Below are 18915 nucleotides of genomic sequence, written 5' to 3'. Positions count from 1 at the left end.
TAAAATAAACTGTAAAGATAATAAAGATTTTTATTGATGCTTGGATGGAAGGATACTGCAATTATTCAGTTGGGACTCAACATAATTTTTCTGGGATGCATCAAATTTAGCTGGGACTCATCCTTCTCAGAAATCTTGAGTCCTGGGACTCAAGTTAGCAAAATCCTAGTGAGAACCCTGAATACTGCAACTTGAGTAAATATGATGAGAAGAGTTTCATTACATTAACACCAAATTTTATAACCCATGTAAAAAAAATTAGGCTATTGTGAAATTTATTTGTCTGGATTGATATTTGTGCTGTTTTAATGATTATTTATTTATTTTGAATAATGGTTTAGCTAATACACAATGAGGTGGGCCCTAGGGGAAAACAAAATGTTGCATAGCTTATATGTTTAGATGAAAAAAGCCAAACTTTAAAATGACCCTTTGGTAACCTTCCTTAAAATATACACACAATAGGTGAATTGCTAAGAATTTTGAAAATAATTATCAAATTTTTAAAAGCTAGTATGATAGGATTCACTCACTGTGTGGTCAATGGACATGATCATAAAAATCCCTGCAGGCAAAGAGATAGAGCTCTGTAAGTAAATTTATATTCTGAAAAATATTCACTGAATATCATAAATGAATTGTCTATGAACACTTCTTCTTTTTTTTACCATTGTATTCACAAGTAATTAAAAAGTAATCATGATTACAGGATTTTTTTTCTCAGAGTAATATTACCTGAAATCTGAAAAAATGAATGATGACTGATTACTCATGATTACACAGCAAAATGTTAGTAATGAATAACAGCTGATTTATCTCATTCCTGCTAATGTGCAGCATATTCAACACCATAACTAATAAAAGAATTTAACTTGTTCCATAGATAGAGGTAGAATTTGTAATAATACAGTAATGTATGTATTAGCTATATTATAGATCGGCATATTTGTTTAGTAAAGACTAATTGAAGACATTGCATTTGAATCAATAAGAAGAGCATGTTTTCTGACTGAATTTTGCTTGGGACTGTGCATTTTATTTTGAATTCTCTTTTGCTAATGATCAGACTAGAAGGGCTTGTGGATTGTCTGTTCTTTCTGTCTGTCCGTCAGCAATTTTTCAAAATGCTATTTCTCCTCCAGTTTTGGTCCAATTTCAATATAAATTGATACATGGGTAGACTTGGTTTTTGATTTGGACAAATAGTGTTGCAATGGTTACTAAAAATAGAAATTTCTTTGAATTTCTTTCAGTTGTTACTTCTCCTACAGATTTGTCCGATTTCAATAAAAGTTTTTAATTTTGACATATAATGTTGCAATGGTTACAGAAAGAAATTTCTTTGACTTTTTTTCCAAAGGCTATTCCTCCTACAGTTTTAGTCTAATCTTGCTAATTGCAATTAAACTTGCATAAAAAAGATACTTAACCAAGTATCTTTATTCAGGACCTTGACTCTATTTATTAGTCCTCTACCGGTGAAACCGGAGGGGAATATAGGTTTTTGCTATAGTTTTCATAGTTTCAGGTCAATAAATATGTTAACCACTTGCCCTGAAGCAATTTTTGTACAACACTTATAAAAGATATGTGTCCATCATGCAATCAACCAAGTCATGACATTTAAAACAAATGCATTAATATATAGCTGACAGAACCCCATATATGCAAATTAGATTACAAATTAGTTTACAAATTAAATTGAAGCTCTTGCTTCCATTGCAATATGTTTTGAATGCATTTTGAGGCTTTTGGCAGCCTTAACATAGCTGTGATATCAGAGCAAACTTATGTCTGAAAAGAAGAGCAGTGTAGATTTTCTGTAAATCAATATTAAGACTGCTACCTCATAGTCTTACTCTGTGCTCCTGAAATATTTTTATACTACTTCTGCATCAAAAGTTTTCCCAGAACTGCCTGTAATAATTAAAAGAAAAAAAATACCTGTTCAAAGTTACTGCTGCCATAATGATTGGCATGTGATATTTTGACCCACTTTGTTTTGTAACTGAATACTGATAGGTTTGACCACAATAGGAATTCAGTGTTTTACACCAAAAAATAAATTTCTGCAAAAACAACACACTACCATTTATAAATTTGACATAAATCCATAGTTCACTGTAAATTAAATTGTTGAAATCTTGAAATACCAATAAAGCTTAGGTTTCATCTATCTATCCATCTATTTGACTCTGGTGAGCATTTTTGCACATTGGCCTCATGTTTGATGGCCTAAAATTTCAGGCCAAAAAAAAAAACAACGTGAAAGCAGTCTCTCTTTATGTTTTGTTATAGGCATTATACAAGAATACAATGTACGCAAGATAAAGTAGCTCAAAGTAATAAATATATATTTAAGATAACAATTGTATAAAAGTAGCAAGATAAAATTATTGAACAAATTTTAAAATAAGTATGCTGTAAATTGCACAGTTCTGAGTGAATGGAAATATATATAGCTCTGGTTGCATGTCCATCAGTAAATAATCAGACAGTAAACTACAGATCTACAGCTAGATCCTCTAGTTAGATCTACAGCTAGATCCTCTTGTTAGATCTACAGCTAGATCCTCTAGTTAGATCTACAGTTAGATCCTCTAGTTAGATCAGGTTATACTGGCAAGTAAAACAAAAATGAATACATATGACAACAGGAAACTTCTCTTGAGTTTGGAATACTATTTTTTTTAATATCTAAAAAAAATCTTTGATTTCAACTGTGATACACTGCAAATTTTGACTCTTAACATTGATAGCACAGATTTTATTTATAAATATACCATAACAAAATATGAGAAATATTTTTTCACTGGCCATTATTCATTTCATTAAGCTTTTCTAATATGTGTACTATGTAAATAAAATTTATCATAGTTCATGTAATGTTTCCTTCTATTAAGTTCTGTTTGAGAAATCTTGCTTAATCTTCATCCATAAATGAAAACATTCTCATGTTCAAAGATATACATCATGTACATTGTAAGGTTAAAGCCTCTAAAGCAGGTCATTTCCTGAGTAACTTTACTCCCAAGCAAACTATGAAGTTTTACTACATCAAAGGATGCAAGCTATTAATCATGTTGAAGATGCTGCATGTGACCTTTACCCCACAATAAAAAACATTGACTGTGAGTAGTACGTAGTAATGAGACATCTTGTTATAATGAGTGATAAGTCCAGAAACTGCTGAATAGATTGGGATAGACTTTTGATTGTGTTCTTAGATCATTTAAGTCTGATGCCAGGCCTTGGGTTGGTCATCTGTGAAAGCATTCACTGAATTAGTAATAAGCCGTGTGTTTTATCCCAGGTGAGACAGTAGTGTGTTACACTGTATAAGTTAAGCTTCATAAAAGACCAGGAGCTAAAGTGAGAGTTAAGAGTCTTTGGAATGAGACAATAAAATCTTAATGCATTTGAAGTTGATGCAGTATTTGATTTTACTCAGTAAATGAACAGGTTTGAGTCAATAGACATAAGCTACTGTATGTGTACTTAAAAGAGTGGGCTTCATATTTTAGCAGCTTAGGCACAGATGATGCGCTAATTCATGAATACCACTAAGAAATCTTTTTTAAAATATAATATACATCACAGACATATATAGCGCTAATTCATGATTTCGCCAACAATTCCATACCCAGTGATTGCACTAAATTTTGAATACGCCAATTTATGTTTTTGTACATGTACAGTATTCGAATCTCTGGTCCCTGATGTAAGATATTGTATAGTATCATTATTGCTGGTTTACACAAGAGTTTTATCCAGAAATGATGTTAGCTGATTACTTTTTGATGATCTCTCTTAGATGAGATTTCATTATGAAACATTTACTATTGATATGTTCATAAATCTGCGATTTGACTGGATTTATTTTTAATTTCCAAAGCTGCTTTATCAGATCTTAGATAAGATAAGCATTTAGCATTCCTCTGTCAGGTATCTGGATTAGTTGCTTGGTGACAAATTTTAATGATCTCCAGAAGAAAATCCGATGATGTCATTAAACACGCATTTTATTGATCCCTTCTAGATTTTAAGGAAAAGTGGCACACTAGGGACACACTAGTATAGAGTATATTGTCTCTGATTTAACAAGGACGGCCACTATTGATTCCATGTCATCAAATCCAGCAAATTACACACTAACTACACTAGATTCCTCATAAGTATTGGTAAATAGACATTTGCATGAAAGTGGTATCTCTCTCTAATTTACTCATAATAGGACCTGGAAATGTTATAAATTGGTCTTTGCTATGATAAATTAATGGCATAAGTTGCATAGATCTATAGCGACAATGTATTACTAAAGGTATGGTTATTATGTAAAAATTACCTGGTAAATGAGATTTGACTACATGTTTTATCTCAGGGTAATATAGATACAATATATGTTAAATAATGAAAAAATTCACCTCTCTTGCCCCTTAAATTTGAAAATTATCAGTGTGCACAAAAAATTATTTCAGTATTCCCTTGTGGAGAACAATAACTAGCCCAAATCAAATTTGACTAGTCTGTACAGTTTATAACATAAAACAATAAACTTAATATATTCAGTCTTGTTCTTGTCCATTTTACTTCATTCTTTTATAAACTCTTTTGCAGTATGTGAAGTGTATGAAAATTTTACTACAGACAAACTGGGCTAGTTCTGACACACTTCTACTTGTCCAATCAAGTTTTTATTAGTGTTTGGGAATCAGGCTAGGCCTTTTGGCGCAAACTGAATTGTTCCAAATTTATTAACATTAAATAATTGACTTTGATGCAAACTGCAGTAGATTTATATTTTGAGAGAAATGAACTGGCATGATGTATCTTACACTAGGGGTCATGTGCAATGCATCTTTGAATGACATTATTAGCTTTTGTACTAACAGTTTTCTCTCTGCAATATCCAATTCTCTATTGGGAAACCTTTGTCTTGTATTGTTGTCTTATCAGTGTCATGTTAGTGGTCATGGGATACACAAGAAGTGATAATTGTGTTTTCTAACTGGATACTGTTCACAATATGAGGGAATTATAAAGTCAGGAGGCTTAGAGGAAGAATTTAATCAAGAATGTGCGAGATTGGTACATTGTACAAATTACTGGTAGGTGTAATGTCTGTTTCAAGATTCCAGGGAAAATACTTTCAACAAATTGAATCTAAGTCAGTGATGTTTTGGCAGAATAGCAGTTTTTCTCAAGCTCCTCAACCCTGAAAAATATAGAAAAACGAGATCAAATGTGAAAACACAGAAATTAAACCAAAAAATAGAGAGTTTGTTGGTAATTTTATAATTAACAAGAAGTAAAAGCTTTAAAGCCAACTCCATTTAGAATTAGCGGGGTTCTGAGGAGGTCTAATTACGTAGATAAAGCTCTCAGAAGAAGCCAAGTCTGTGAAACGCTCCATGTTTTGTAACCTATGCTCTTGTTGATGAGATTCTAGCTAACTCCTATTCATTATAACTCAGCAATAGTTTCTACAAGATTTCATCACTATTAAAGCCAATGTGCTGGAAATTTTAACAATACTGAAACTTTTGAGTTAGGTGTACCTTATATTTAACGTAAAATGAGTAGAATTTTCAAATTGATTATCAGATCAATATTGATAATGAGGGCCTCCATGGGAAATTGTCTATACTCAGCTCTCAGTGAATGTTTCAACCTTTTACGTACTGTCCATGTGTTCTGAGTGAGTTTCATTTAAACTACACCCATAGGGTGGCACACATTTAGCAAAACATTTTTTAAAGTTCTCTCTCAGAAAATTGGTATTGAAGGAAATGTCTTTAGAATTAATTTTCATCAAAAACAAGACTTAAATCTTTCAAAGAAATAACTCAAGTAGTATTATATTCTCAAATATATCAAGAAGTGTAAAATTTAAGTTTATTTAACAATTGTTCATATGTTACCAACTTAGAAAAGGGCATAAATTTCATTAATAATGTATATATTAATGCAAATTAAGGTTCTTTTGAAAATTATTTAAGAACATGCAGGCAGACTGTATATTTCTTTAATTCCTTGGTAGGTAGAATTATGTATCTGCTGGTGGTGGGCTTTCTTGTTTATTCAAATTATGGCTCATTAGGTTCAAATCATTTGAATACAAAAGAAAAAAAAATCTTCAGAAGTACTAAAACAATTTGTAAATATTTATTAACTGATCGACTGAGAAAAAATGGCCCAACTCAAAACTGTTTAAACCTCCAGGTCACAATTTTTGAAAATTGATGTCGGAATTTTATCATCCAAAAGACAACTATTTTAATTATATTAATACCTTCAATTTCAATAAATTTTGAAAATTCTGCATTGATGTTGAAAATTTCGGAGAATTTTTTTTTTCTCCTACCAAATTACCAATTTTTTTTTAATCCTGAGTCGAGATAGGGCAAGCAATCATTATTTTAGAGATGGCCTAATTTATTTGTTTTAACACTAATGATTATCCCAAAGATATCTATAAATTTATAAAATGCACACATTTCAGATTATTTTGTTTACAGTTTAAAATGAAATTTAGAAACAATTACTGAGGATAAAATTCACAACATACATTAGCAAATAATTTTTTTTTTCTGCATAGTTTGCATTGGTTATACCCTGTATAAAACAACAAAGAAAGGCATTTTATTGTTTTTATTAACATTTTTTCATTAATTCTTTCATGTCAAAAGACTGAAAGTGGAAATTGATTTGCACATTACATATATATAGGAGATCACCAAATTTTTTCGAAATCTTTTTTTTTTTTTTTCGTGAGAAGGTTATTTGGTATTTACAAGCGAGACAAAATTTTCACAAATTCTGGATATTGTTATATATGATCTTTTATAATGAAAATTTATGAGAGAATGAAATTTTTGTGAGCACAAGGTCCTGCGTAATTATATGCGATAAAGTAGACTTCTAGTGAATAAAAAGTGATTAATTGTAAATGGAAGAGCAATGTCAAACAGTTAACCTTTAACACTTCTTCTGGGAGTTATAGTAGTTTAGAAAACAATTGCCTTTATTGCTCCAGATTAAACAGCAATGAGGTTTTCATAAGGAGAAAATATCCAGCAGATGTAAATATTTTACAGGAATAAAAACAGTACAATATAAGTAAGCCATGAAAGCATTTCTGAATCATTTTTACTAAATCATTTACGTATTTAATCATTTTTCATTTTCATCAATAAAACAAGATGGATGGGTAGGCCTGAGTATGTAAAATGAAGTGTATATAATACAACTATACATACTCTGAAATGATCATGCTGTGAAATATTTACCAGCACAAAGAATGAATATTGATGAAAAAAGTAAAGGGCTAACATTTTAAAAGAGAGATCTTGTACTTTCTTTTCAAAACCTTTCTGGATAGATTATCCTGAAAAAATAATTGACAATTCGATCAACATCAAATATTTACTTTAAGTGAATTTAACATTGTTATCATTTGTCAATAGGCCTGGAACTATTTCATGTACCTGAAAAAAATTGCAAGTATGATTTAATAACAAGTATGATTTAATAAATGTTTTATTTACATTGATTGATTTTTGCAATTTTCTGCTCATTTCAAATAATATCTGGAAAGATAGGCATAATTTCCAGTTGGTAGTACAATGTAAAGTTGAACTTCAGTGTTAATCATTTGTTGCTGTAGAGAATTGGGAATGTGTTTTGAAAAGTTTAAAATATTGCATGTAACATGTCAAACTTATTCTGTAGATAAAACATAGCAACCATGTATGTTACAAATAGAGCAGATTTATCAAAATTCCTGATCTGACTGGTTTTCTATCCTTGGGAATGATAAAGCTATTGCATGAGATTGATTTGACAATTTTCCTTGTGTTAATTTTATGAAATCCATAATGATATTGCCAGTATCCATTTGTGTTACGTATTGCTATCTAGGGAAATCAGTTTCATCTGTTTAATGTTTCTAGCAATAGACTGAAACATAATATTGAGCATTGATTTATAATTCACCTGTCATGGATTCACGGAAGAAATGTGCATCTGTGACTTTTATGAAATTCTTAGTTTTAATTGGATTTTGTATGACAGATTGGAACATGGTTTGTACATGCAGGGGATGAAACTCTGTTCAGTGTAATATGTATGTTAGCTTTAGTGCCCCTATGGGTCTCTGAAGATGCCATTATCCTGTGAAGTTAAATAATTTGCAAGTTTTGTACATATAGAATTTTCTATCATTGTTAGAACACACCAGATATTATAAACTCGTAGGTGACTTGAGATCATATCATAAAGGTTATAATGCATCTTTTGTTAGTTTTTGAAATTATATACAAAGTAAATACAGGTATTTGTAATACTGGTAAGTTTATAAGTTGTTGAATTAGAATCAAGTTGAACATCTGATATTTCTATCCAGCATGAAAGAGTTTTTTTTCATCCTTTTTGTGTATATGGCTTAGAGACTGAAAGAAAAGAATTAAAAACCTTTGGAAATGCCATTGTGTCATTAAGCAGTATTGGATTTGTTTTATGTCTGTGTGTGGCTCTTGAGGGACTGACTTTACATATGTTTTAGAAGCAAGTTCAGGTGTTAAGAAATCATCGTGATGGCTGGCTTCCTCTAACATTGCACTCAGATTAAACAAATATCATCCACATTAAATAAATGTTGGGCAATTGGTTGAGAAAATAATCTGATGTGTTTGTCTAACCATTCAAAACAAGTCATTACTTCTCTCCAACGGATACCCAGTACACCGGTCTTTACAGGAGCCTTAGGAGGGAAGTGTCAGTCATACACACAGGCTAACATTAACTCGGAAAAAGGATTCCTTAGAAGTATAGAGTTGGTCCTCTTCCAGGGATATAATTCCATAGTGGAATATGGAAGGAGAGAATGATTGCATGTGAAGGCAGAGGTTTTAGCAAAGAGTGTTATTGATCTGAGTTGGTCAGTGAATTGCCTGCTTATTAACGCGGAATGTCAGGCTTCTTGCTCTGCCATTTACCAGTATAGACTTGTAAAAACAACAAATCTCTTCATCAGTACCGAAAACCACCCATAATGATATCTCCTGGTATATACTCATACTGAACACTAGTCTAGTAATCAACATGCATGCATTAAGTGATATTACATGAAGTATTGAGTATTTTTGAGGGAGTTTGACAGTAGTGACCATTTTATTCTTGTGGGGAGTGGATCAGGAGAGGATCTAATTAAAGTGTTTTGTTTTTGACAGATGGAGTGAAGTGGTGCGGATAACTGGTGGAAATGGGAGAGCCAGCCTCCTCCTCCTCCAGTCACCAGGACAATAGCAAGGCTCCCCCAGGTAAATATGTTACAGTCAAAAAACATTACAGCGCAAGGGACATTTAGTTCTAATTTGTTAAAATCATGTAATTTATTTTGATAAGTTCATAGTCAGAGTTTAATTCAGGGAAAGAAATTAAATCACTTTGCTATGTGTGAATTTGTTATAAACATGATCATTGTAAAGCAAGCATGTTCTTCTGTATTTTATGTCACAGTACAGTTTATTTCTATGTAAAGCTGTCACAATGCTTCTATTTTTAGATCAGTGACATTCTAATTATATCTGTTAATTACAGATAAATATAATTTAAAATATGTCTTATTTGCAAATTTCTGATGCTTTTTTTTTCAAAAAATGTTTTTTGTTTGTTGTTTTCCTTTTTTTTTTATCTTAGTTAACTTGGATGCAATATAAAAATTTGCAAAGTATTTTGCTTCAGCAGTGAATACTGTATGTGTACATAAATTAACGTATTCAAAATTTAGCGCAATCACCAGGTATGGAGTGGTTGGCGTAGTCATGAATTAGCACTACACATGTAGTGCTAAAAAATAAAAAAAAGTTGTACTTATTGACTATGAGTTCAAGTAAAATTTTAATATCTTACTCTAATAATTTTTAAACATAGTATTAGATTATTGCTATTCAATTATCGTGTCCACCTGACTGAAAATGAGCCTAAGGTATTTATTGTGCAGTCGTATTTTTATTATTGAGCATTTAATTACCATTTACTATTAATTAAAACAATTAACTTAAGATTTTCTAATCCAGGAGGATCAATAATGTGTAATTATATATGTTAGAATAGCATTGTGTAACTAATACTGTATGTACATGACGTACATGTATATATACATTGTCGAGGTTCACATACATCTATGCGGGTCGACACGATTGAACTGAATGGTCCAAGTGACAAATGCCAATAACCCATTTTATATTACAATTAAATTTAATTTAAAGTGAATTTTGGGGAAAAATCACATTACATAGATATATATTTACATACGTTTATATATGCCTATTGCTTGGTGAAATAGATGACAACTAAATCGGGTTTGATGTTCGAGGCCTGATAAAATGGCAGGTCGAAGCAAGTAATGAAACACATCATTTCGTATTCATTTATTAACGGTAATCATGAATTAGCGCATCGCTGCGCCAAAGCCGCTAAAATATGAAGCCCGCTTTTTTAAGTACGCATAAAGTATGTTTACTTATATATATATATATATATATATATATATATATATATATATATATATATATATATATATATATATATATATATATATATATATTGCAAAGAACCACATGCATTTGTTTTTTTATTTTAGGGACCCTCAGTTTCCATTTGTTTCTTTTTCCATTCACCTTGTGCATCATCTTGTACCAGACATTTTGTATTCTCATGAGTATTCATGTTCTTATACATTTATAAACATGATAAACCCATCAAAATGGCTTTCTCTTGTTGCAGAGGTAATGGCCACATCTGTGAAATTAGGTGTATTTATCGGATGATTATGATGATAACACAGATCATAATACATGTACATTGTATCTTTTTTTCTAGTAATTTTTTTACTTTGTTTACTTGAATGGTCTTAAATTTCTTTATTGACTCTAACCCTTAAATACAAATCTAAGTTTTAGCTCATCTGAGCTGAAAGCTCAAGTGAGGTTTTCTGATCACCTGTTGTCCAGCATCTAGCCATCTATCTGTCCATCCCTCCATCATTCTGTTAACTTTTTACATTTTCAACTTCTCTAAGAACCACATTAATTGCCTTTTTTTAACCAGAGTTGGCACAAAGCAGCTTTGGTAAAGGGAATTTTAAATTGTTCAAATGAAGGGCCAAGCCTGCTTCCAAGGGGAGATAATAAAAAAAAGGTAAAAATAGGGTGAGGTCATTAAAAAATCTTCTCAAGAACCACTGGACTTGAAGAAATGAGACTTATATGAAGGTTTTCTGAGGAAGTTAGATTGTATATTGTTCAAATTATGACCTCAGAGGTTAAGGTCACAATAAGGGATCAAAGTTTTACATTGAAATATATAAGAAAATTTTTAACAATCTTCTTCTCAAGAATCAGGAACCAGTAGACCAAGAAAAAAAGATGAAACTTATGTGAATGATTCCTGAGGTAGTTTAGACTCTGAACTGTTCAACTCATGGCCTCCAGAGGTAGTGTGGGGTCACAATAGGGGATCAGAGTTTTGCATGGGACTACATAAAATTTTAAAAAAAATCTTCTAAGAAACACAATAGAACCATTAATTTGCAGACATTCCCATGTTATGTGAATTTCATTTTTTTTTTTTTAAATTATGGACCATGGGTTAGGGTTGGTTAAAACCAGGATCAAGTTTTATGTCATTCTTGTAAACAGGAAGAGAATTTTCTTCTCCAGTCTTGCAAGTCAGTGTTAGTTATATTGACATTGAAGCATCCCCATGGAGTGTAGATTCAGAGACCCCTTTAAAAGAGTTAGAGTGGGGCCATAATATTGGGTCACAATTTTTCAAGGGAATATAAAAATCTTTTGGATTATGTGTGGAAAAAGTAACTTGGGTGAGCTTTGTGGCCCTTGTGCCCTCTTGTTTGAAGTTTTGTTTAGGTGTGGATGGTTGGTTATCTTCTTAGACTGAATTTTTGGGTGCTTTGAAAGGGTGTTCTGATTGGTCAGATTTGCATTATTCTTTTATGAAGCAGTCAATATATATATATGATATATATTTTCATGAGAACAAGAAAATCACAATATATAGTTGACCCACAGTTAATGGAGAAATGACAGACATGTCCTTCTGACAATGCAGAAAACCTTTCTAGTCCAGTGAAATATTAGGTTATCAATGAATATTTTTCATTGAGATTGAAAAATGTTTCTTTTATTGTTCTTGTGTTTAATTAATTTTTACCTCTGAATAGTTGGGAATAATGATTTTAAATATTGATTGTTATACCTTTAAAAATTAGTTCCTATATAAATCTATACTAAAAAAAGTCTAACATTCCTAATGTTTTACTGAGCGGTCATAAAAAAATCGATGTTTGACCGCAGAGAGAGATATTGGACCTGTGGACGAGATATTGGACCACTTACGTCACACTGTGGGCGGGATTTCTAAATCTTATTTGCATTCGTTGGTATGGAAGCCAGAGGCAAAAGAGAAATGTATTACAAAAATAAATAAATAAAAGGTATAACAAAACATTTATAGACTGTGTTCTTAGGCAAATGCGTTTTGTCGACCCCTCGAACCAAACTGTTTGCCTTTGGCCTAACGGCCTCAGGCAAACAGTTTGGTTCTTGGGTCCGACAAAACGCATGTTGCCCTCGAACCCAGTCAATAAATGTATAATATTAGACGGAAAATGAAGCATAAGCCTTTCTTTTAAAAATAAAGAATATATTGATACATGTACATGTATCTTATGGAAGAACTTCTTTCTGATGTATGAGCTGACATTGGTTAATGGAGTTTCTTAAAATTTCAGGAATCAAGGAGTGGGTACTCCCAAAGCAGCTGGAAGATATCAGACCAGCAAGGGACTGTCCCCAATACCGACATCGCTGGAACACCAATGAAGTAAGCTGAAGAGTAGTTGATAGGCTTTAATCTTAGTAAGAGTTTTGAGATTTATAGCTAATGTTTTACCAGCTGTGTAAGAGTAACATTTTCCAAGTGAGGGTATCAGTTTTTATCACATTCATATTATTATTCTTGACAACTTTTCAACTTTTAGTCTTCAATTTACAGAATACATCTAATATAAAAAAAATTTCAATGTAGAATGTAGAAGTTCTTAAAGAAACTGAATTAAAGTTTGTTTTCTTGCTTTGGGAGATGCCTGACACACCTGATGTTTTTAATCATCTTAAAATTGAGGAAAATAAATTTCTGGTTGGCCAGCCAGGAATGCAATAGAAGATCTTTACTGTTTATACTTGCACATTTCTCCTACAAACCCTGACAGTTCTTTTCTCCATTTAGGGTTGTATTTAAACTTTATTATTTGAATTTTAATTATTTCTATGAAAAATTTAAATAATCAAATAATTATGAATTTGATTTACTTAATGTATTTACAATTACATGTAGAATATTACTACACTGAATTAGGTAATAATAATAATTTTTGGTAGACACTGTACAATATTGTAATAAAAATAGATAAAGGGAAAGCTAGGAGAGATCTTGGTGTAAGTTTTCATCAAAAGACAAATCATACTTCAAAGAAATGGGTTTACTATTTGGATTAGGATTTTGCCTATCCTTGTGTCTGCATTTCCTGTTATAACTAGACTATCTCCCAGGAGTCTTTTCTTCAAAGGGATTGTCTATAGATATGGTATATTTATATGGCTATCAATAAAAAAAAATTATCAAAAAAAAACTTTTGCCAAACTTGGGAAGAGTTAGTTCAATCAGTGAATTTCTGTCAGTACATGGATTTACTTTAAATAAATTAGCCTTCATCTTGATTAGTCTCTGAATTTTGCATTTGTTGATTAAATTCAAAAAATATTCTCATTTTTGCTAATTAACTTAATAAATTCCTTTGCAATAATTCCTAATTATTAAATTTACAGAGAGCTCATAAATAGTTGTGCTCTGCTGTGAGATTTGACAATTGATTTTCATGGAGAGTTAAAAATCTATTGTGAAATTACTGGAAATAAATTCCTCTACACAGAACTTGTGCTTAGTCAGATGGAATTCAGAATATATTCATTACATGTGATAAGATCTTAAGGGTTAGGGTGCATTCTGATGGTGTTGTGTACCTGCCTTCTCAGAGAAAAAATCTGTTGCCAATGAACAAAGTCATAAATACCTGTACTGCTCTTAAAGTCTGCTAATAGCTTAAGTATAAAGCAGGTCGTCAGCAGTAATTTGTAGTTCAGATTTAAGAGGTCTTAAACTTCTTAAATAATCTGCATCACCGTCATTTTCTGACTGAAGTGATTAAGGTTTACTAAAGTATTCTTTGCCAGAAAATGGCTGATGATTCTAGAGTTATTCTAAGGTCCATGCAGGGTTTTCTTATTTCAAAGTTATAACACTTTTTCTGTTTTTTAATTGTAATTAATTTTTTTTTTAACATACACGTATTAAAAAACAAACAATTTTATTGGGTTTTTTTTAGATGTATTTTAAAGTCTGTTCATAACACTTAATATATGTAACTATATGTATAATATGTTTAGCTAAAATTGGCAATCTGTAATTAAGAGATGTTTTTCATTTCAGTAAAATAATTTAATCCACCAGATTAGTGCATGTAGTGGGCTATTAAATTCAAAACATTGTCATTTTTGTAAAATTGCTAAATGAAATCCATTTTAAAAGAAATAACTTTTCAAAGTTACAGAAGACTATAAGAAATAACAATCAGTATTACTGATCACAGAAGTTAATTAAACTTGGATAAAAATAAATTTTTAAAAAAAGGTACTTGCATGATTTTATTTAAAGTATATGTTGTCTTTTCTATGTTTTCAATTATTGTTCATTAAAGGTAAATGTAGGTTAATTGTTTTATAATTATTACCTTTTTGAAATCTTCTTATGAATTAAAGGAGGCAGGACATCGACATGTAGAAAGCTGTTAGCTTGTATGATATGCAGATAAAGAAAAAAGGCTAATATTATTTACTGAACTCTGTATCTTTTAGATTAAGTGAAACTAGTGCAGGCCAAATTGATTTATTATGAAGCACATGTATAATTGTAGAAATGCTGAAATTAGGCACGTTACGAGGAAAGAATCAATTCTTCCTCTATATCTAATTCCCTTCTCGTACAGAGAAACTTCCATATCAATTTTGTGTTGTCCCTGATTTATATACTGCTTGGCAAACTGCGAAATGAAAATGTTAGAATTTGTCATTTTTAGCTCTACTGATCAGAGACCAGATGAGCTTATGTGATAGTAACTAAGGTGTCCATTGTCCCTCTGTCTAGCTGTTTGTAAACAATTTTTCAAAATGCTACTGCTCCTACAGTTTTGGTCTAATATCAATATTACGTGACACACAAGTAGATTACACTAAGGTACATAATTCTATATACTGTAAACCAACTATTATTTGCGTCAACTTTTATTCGCGATTCGTCGGTTTGAAATCAATCCACGACGATTAATTTTCGCGACTGAGGAAACATTCTCTACAAATACAAAGCAAAGTAAATGGTTCACGGCAATAAATATTTGCGAGTTGGAGTGGGTCGCGAAACTCGCGAATATTTCTCGCACGCGAATAAAAGTTTGTTTACAGTAAATTATCCATTTTTGATTTCGATGAACAGTGATTCCATGATAACTAAAAATAAAAATTTCTGTAAAATACTTTCAAAATGCTACTCCTTCTAGAGTTTTTGTCTGATTTCAATATAACTTGGCATACAAGTAGACTACAGTAGGATACATAGTTCTGTATATCAATTTTTTATTTCAATGAACGGTGATTCCATGGTTACTAAAAAGAGAAAAATTTCTGTAAATTCTTTCAAAATGCTACTCCTCCTACAGTTTTTGTATGATTTCAGTATAATTTGGCACACAAGTAAACTACACTAATGCCTTGTTCACATAGAGAGTTTAATTCCAATGAAACGTAAGTTACTTTGAATTAAAATTGAGCCGTGGAGAATTTAATGTAAATAAATTTAATTTGAATTAATTTACTGCGCATCAGATTACTTTGCATTAGCTCCATGTTAACGCTAAGCGAAGCTAATTCGAATTAAATTCTGATGCTTAGCAAAATTATCTACATGTATTACTACTAAACATCTTTAATTAATTGTCCTGGTGTAAAGGTGTGTACATATACCTGTGATAATTACTGTTATTAACCTAGGACTAGCAGGTGCAATTATGCATGACATGAGTACCTCATTATATCCGATAGCTCTTTCTACTAACCAGGACTGATTTTGACCTTGTTATAAGCAGAATCTTGTTGTAAGCGATCTGGTTATATCCGACATTTTTATAAGGAATTATATAAGGATTAATTTGGGCAGCTGGGACTCAAAATTTATCTTGTTGTAAGCGGTATCTTGCTATATCTGATCTCGCAATACCTGGAGTCCACTGTAATTTTTTTTTATCGGTTTTTGATTTCCATGAACAGTATTGCCATGTTTACTAAAAATAGAATTTTTTGTGAAATACTTTTAAAACCCTACTCCTCCTACAGTTTTGGTCTGATTTCAATATAACTTGGCACACAAGTATACTACACTTAGATAGATAATTCTGTTTATTGTCTTTGATTGCCATGAACAGTGTTTCCATGGTTACTTGAAATATAAACTTCTGTGAAATACTTTCAAAATGCTATTCCTTTTGTCTGATTTTAATATAACTTGGCACACAAGTAGAAAACCAGGTATACTAAAAAACATAATCTGATTGCAATAAATTTTAAAACAAATAGATACTTATAATCAAGGATCATTATTCTTTTTATTGCTTTTGCAAAGTTTCAAGTCCAAGTGTTACTTTCTCTTCCTGTGTAATAAGTACATGTACAAACCACTAGAGCTACAGTCTTGTCAGAAACTGCTGGACTACATGTACATCAATATTTGAATGCATTGCTGTAGTTCAGTCAAATTTTTGTTGTAAATAACATGTAGATGTATAGTCTGTATACCTATTTTGATACATAAATTTGTCCTGTTAACTACCACAAAGTTTCAGGAGATATTAGGCTATGATAACTTTGACAATTTTAGGTATCCCTCTTTATCCCTCATTCAGATATCCCTCATTAGGTATACATATTCAAGGACAACTTTTATCTATGTCTTGTCTATTTTATATCATTTTTTTTTGTATGGTGTATATGAACCAAGTTAGCTTTGTTGATGAATTTATTGATATTTAGCTCACCTGAGCCAAAGGCTCAAGTGAGCTTTTCTGATCAAAATTTGTCCGTTGTCTGTCGTCGTTGGCGTTGTTGTCGTTGGCGTAAACTTTTCACAATTTCAACTTCTTCTCCAGAACAACTGGGCCAATTTCAACCAAACTTGGCACAGAGTATCCTTGGGTGAAGGGGATTCAAGTTTGTTCAAATGAAGGGCCACGCCCCTCTCCAAGGGGAGATAATTACGATATAGCAAAAAATTAATGGCATTATTGAAAAATCTTCTTCTCAAGAACCAATGGGCCAGGAATGATGAAACTCATGTGGAATTATTGTCAGGTAGTTTAGATTCAAATTTGTTCAATTCATGACCCCCAGGGGTAGAGTGGGGCCACAATGGACGATCAAAGTTTTACATAGGGATATATAGGAAAAATCTTCAAAAATCTTCTTCTCAAGAACAGCAAAGCCCTAATTGGTCATATTTATGTGAAAGCATCCTCAGGTAGTGTAGATTCAAATTTGTCCAAATCATGACCCCCGGGGGTAGGGTGGGGCCACAATGGAGGATCAAAGTTTAACATAGAAATATATAGGAAAAACCTTTAAAAATCTTCTTTTCAAGAACAGCAAAGCCACAATAAGTCATATTTATATGGAAGCATCCTCAGGTAGTGTAGATTCAAGTTTGTTCAAATCATGACCCCCGGGGGTAGGGCGGGTCCACAATGGAGGATCAAAGTTTTACATAGAAATATATAGGAAAAACCTTTAAAAATCTTCTTCTCAAGAACAGCAAAGCCATGATGAGTCATATTTATATGGAAGTATCCTCAGGTAGTGTAGATTCAAGTTTGTTCAAATCATGACCCCCCTGGGGTAGGGCAGGGCCACAATGGAGGATCAATGTCTGAAATAGAAATATATAGGAAGGTATCTTCTGATGAAGAACTGCAAAGCCATGATTAGTCATTTTGATATGGAAGCATCCTCAGGTAGTGTAGATTCAAGATTGTTAAAATGATGACCCCCGGGGATAGGGATGGGCCACAATGGGGGATCAAAAAATTTTTACATAGGAACATATTGGATAATATTTTCTTCTCAAGAAATGAAAATCATGTTTAGTCATTTTGATATGGAAGCATCCTCAGGTAGTGTAAATTCAATTTTTTTTTCAAATGATAACCCCCAGGGGTAGGGTGGGGCCCAATGGGGATCTAAAGTTTTACATAAGAACACATAGAAAAAATATTTCTTCTCAAGAACAGAAAAGCTATGTTTAGTCATATTGATATGGAAGCATCCTCGGATAGTGTAGATTCAAGTTTGTTCAAATGATGACCTCTGGGATAGGGAGGGGCCACAATGGGGAATCAAAATTTTACAAAGGAATGTATGGGAAAATTTTTTTTAAAATCTTCTCAAGTACAACAAAGCCATTTGTTATATTGACATGGAAGCATCATCAGGTAGTTTAAAATTCAACCCCCCCCCCCCCAACCCCCAGTAATCTTTTCAATACTGAACTGATTTGTGTCTAGCTAATGTGCTCAGGTGAGCGATGTGGCCCATGGGCCTCTTGTTTGTCTTTGAAAGCTGCTTCTGGTGTAAAATTTGATTCTTCACTGTGTTTAAGTTTTTTTCATACCACCCATAGTACATTAGAAAATGAATTTATCTTTATTCATTTAAACATAAAGCAAGAAATAGAATT

The 18915-nt window shown here is 31.9% G+C and overlaps 1 protein-coding gene across 2 annotated transcripts in view; it reads left to right on the top strand.

Annotated features, from left to right (window-relative positions):
* The first annotated feature begins 9236 nt into the window (after positions 1-9236).
* Positions 9237-18915, top strand: part of LOC133206197 (calmodulin-binding transcription activator 1-like) — a 29414-nt gene continuing 19735 nt past the window's right edge. For both annotated transcript variants that reach the window (XM_061342133.1, XM_061342134.1), the window contains exons 1-2: positions 9237-9320; positions 12815-12906. In XM_061342133.1, the coding sequence (XP_061198117.1) occupies positions 9263-9320; positions 12815-12906 (150 nt within the window). In that variant the 5' untranslated portion in view covers positions 9237-9262. The remainder of the gene's footprint in view (positions 9321-12814; positions 12907-18915) is intronic.

The sequence above is a fragment of the Saccostrea echinata genome, unplaced genomic scaffold (genome assembly GCF_033153115.1).
Source record: "Saccostrea echinata isolate AGI-Se365-2 ecotype Australia unplaced genomic scaffold, CSIRO_AGI_Sech_v1 ptg000054l, whole genome shotgun sequence".
Classification (NCBI taxonomy): domain Eukaryota; kingdom Metazoa; phylum Mollusca; class Bivalvia; order Ostreida; family Ostreidae; genus Saccostrea; species Saccostrea echinata.
This window is presented reverse-complemented; position numbering and strand designations above follow the sequence as displayed.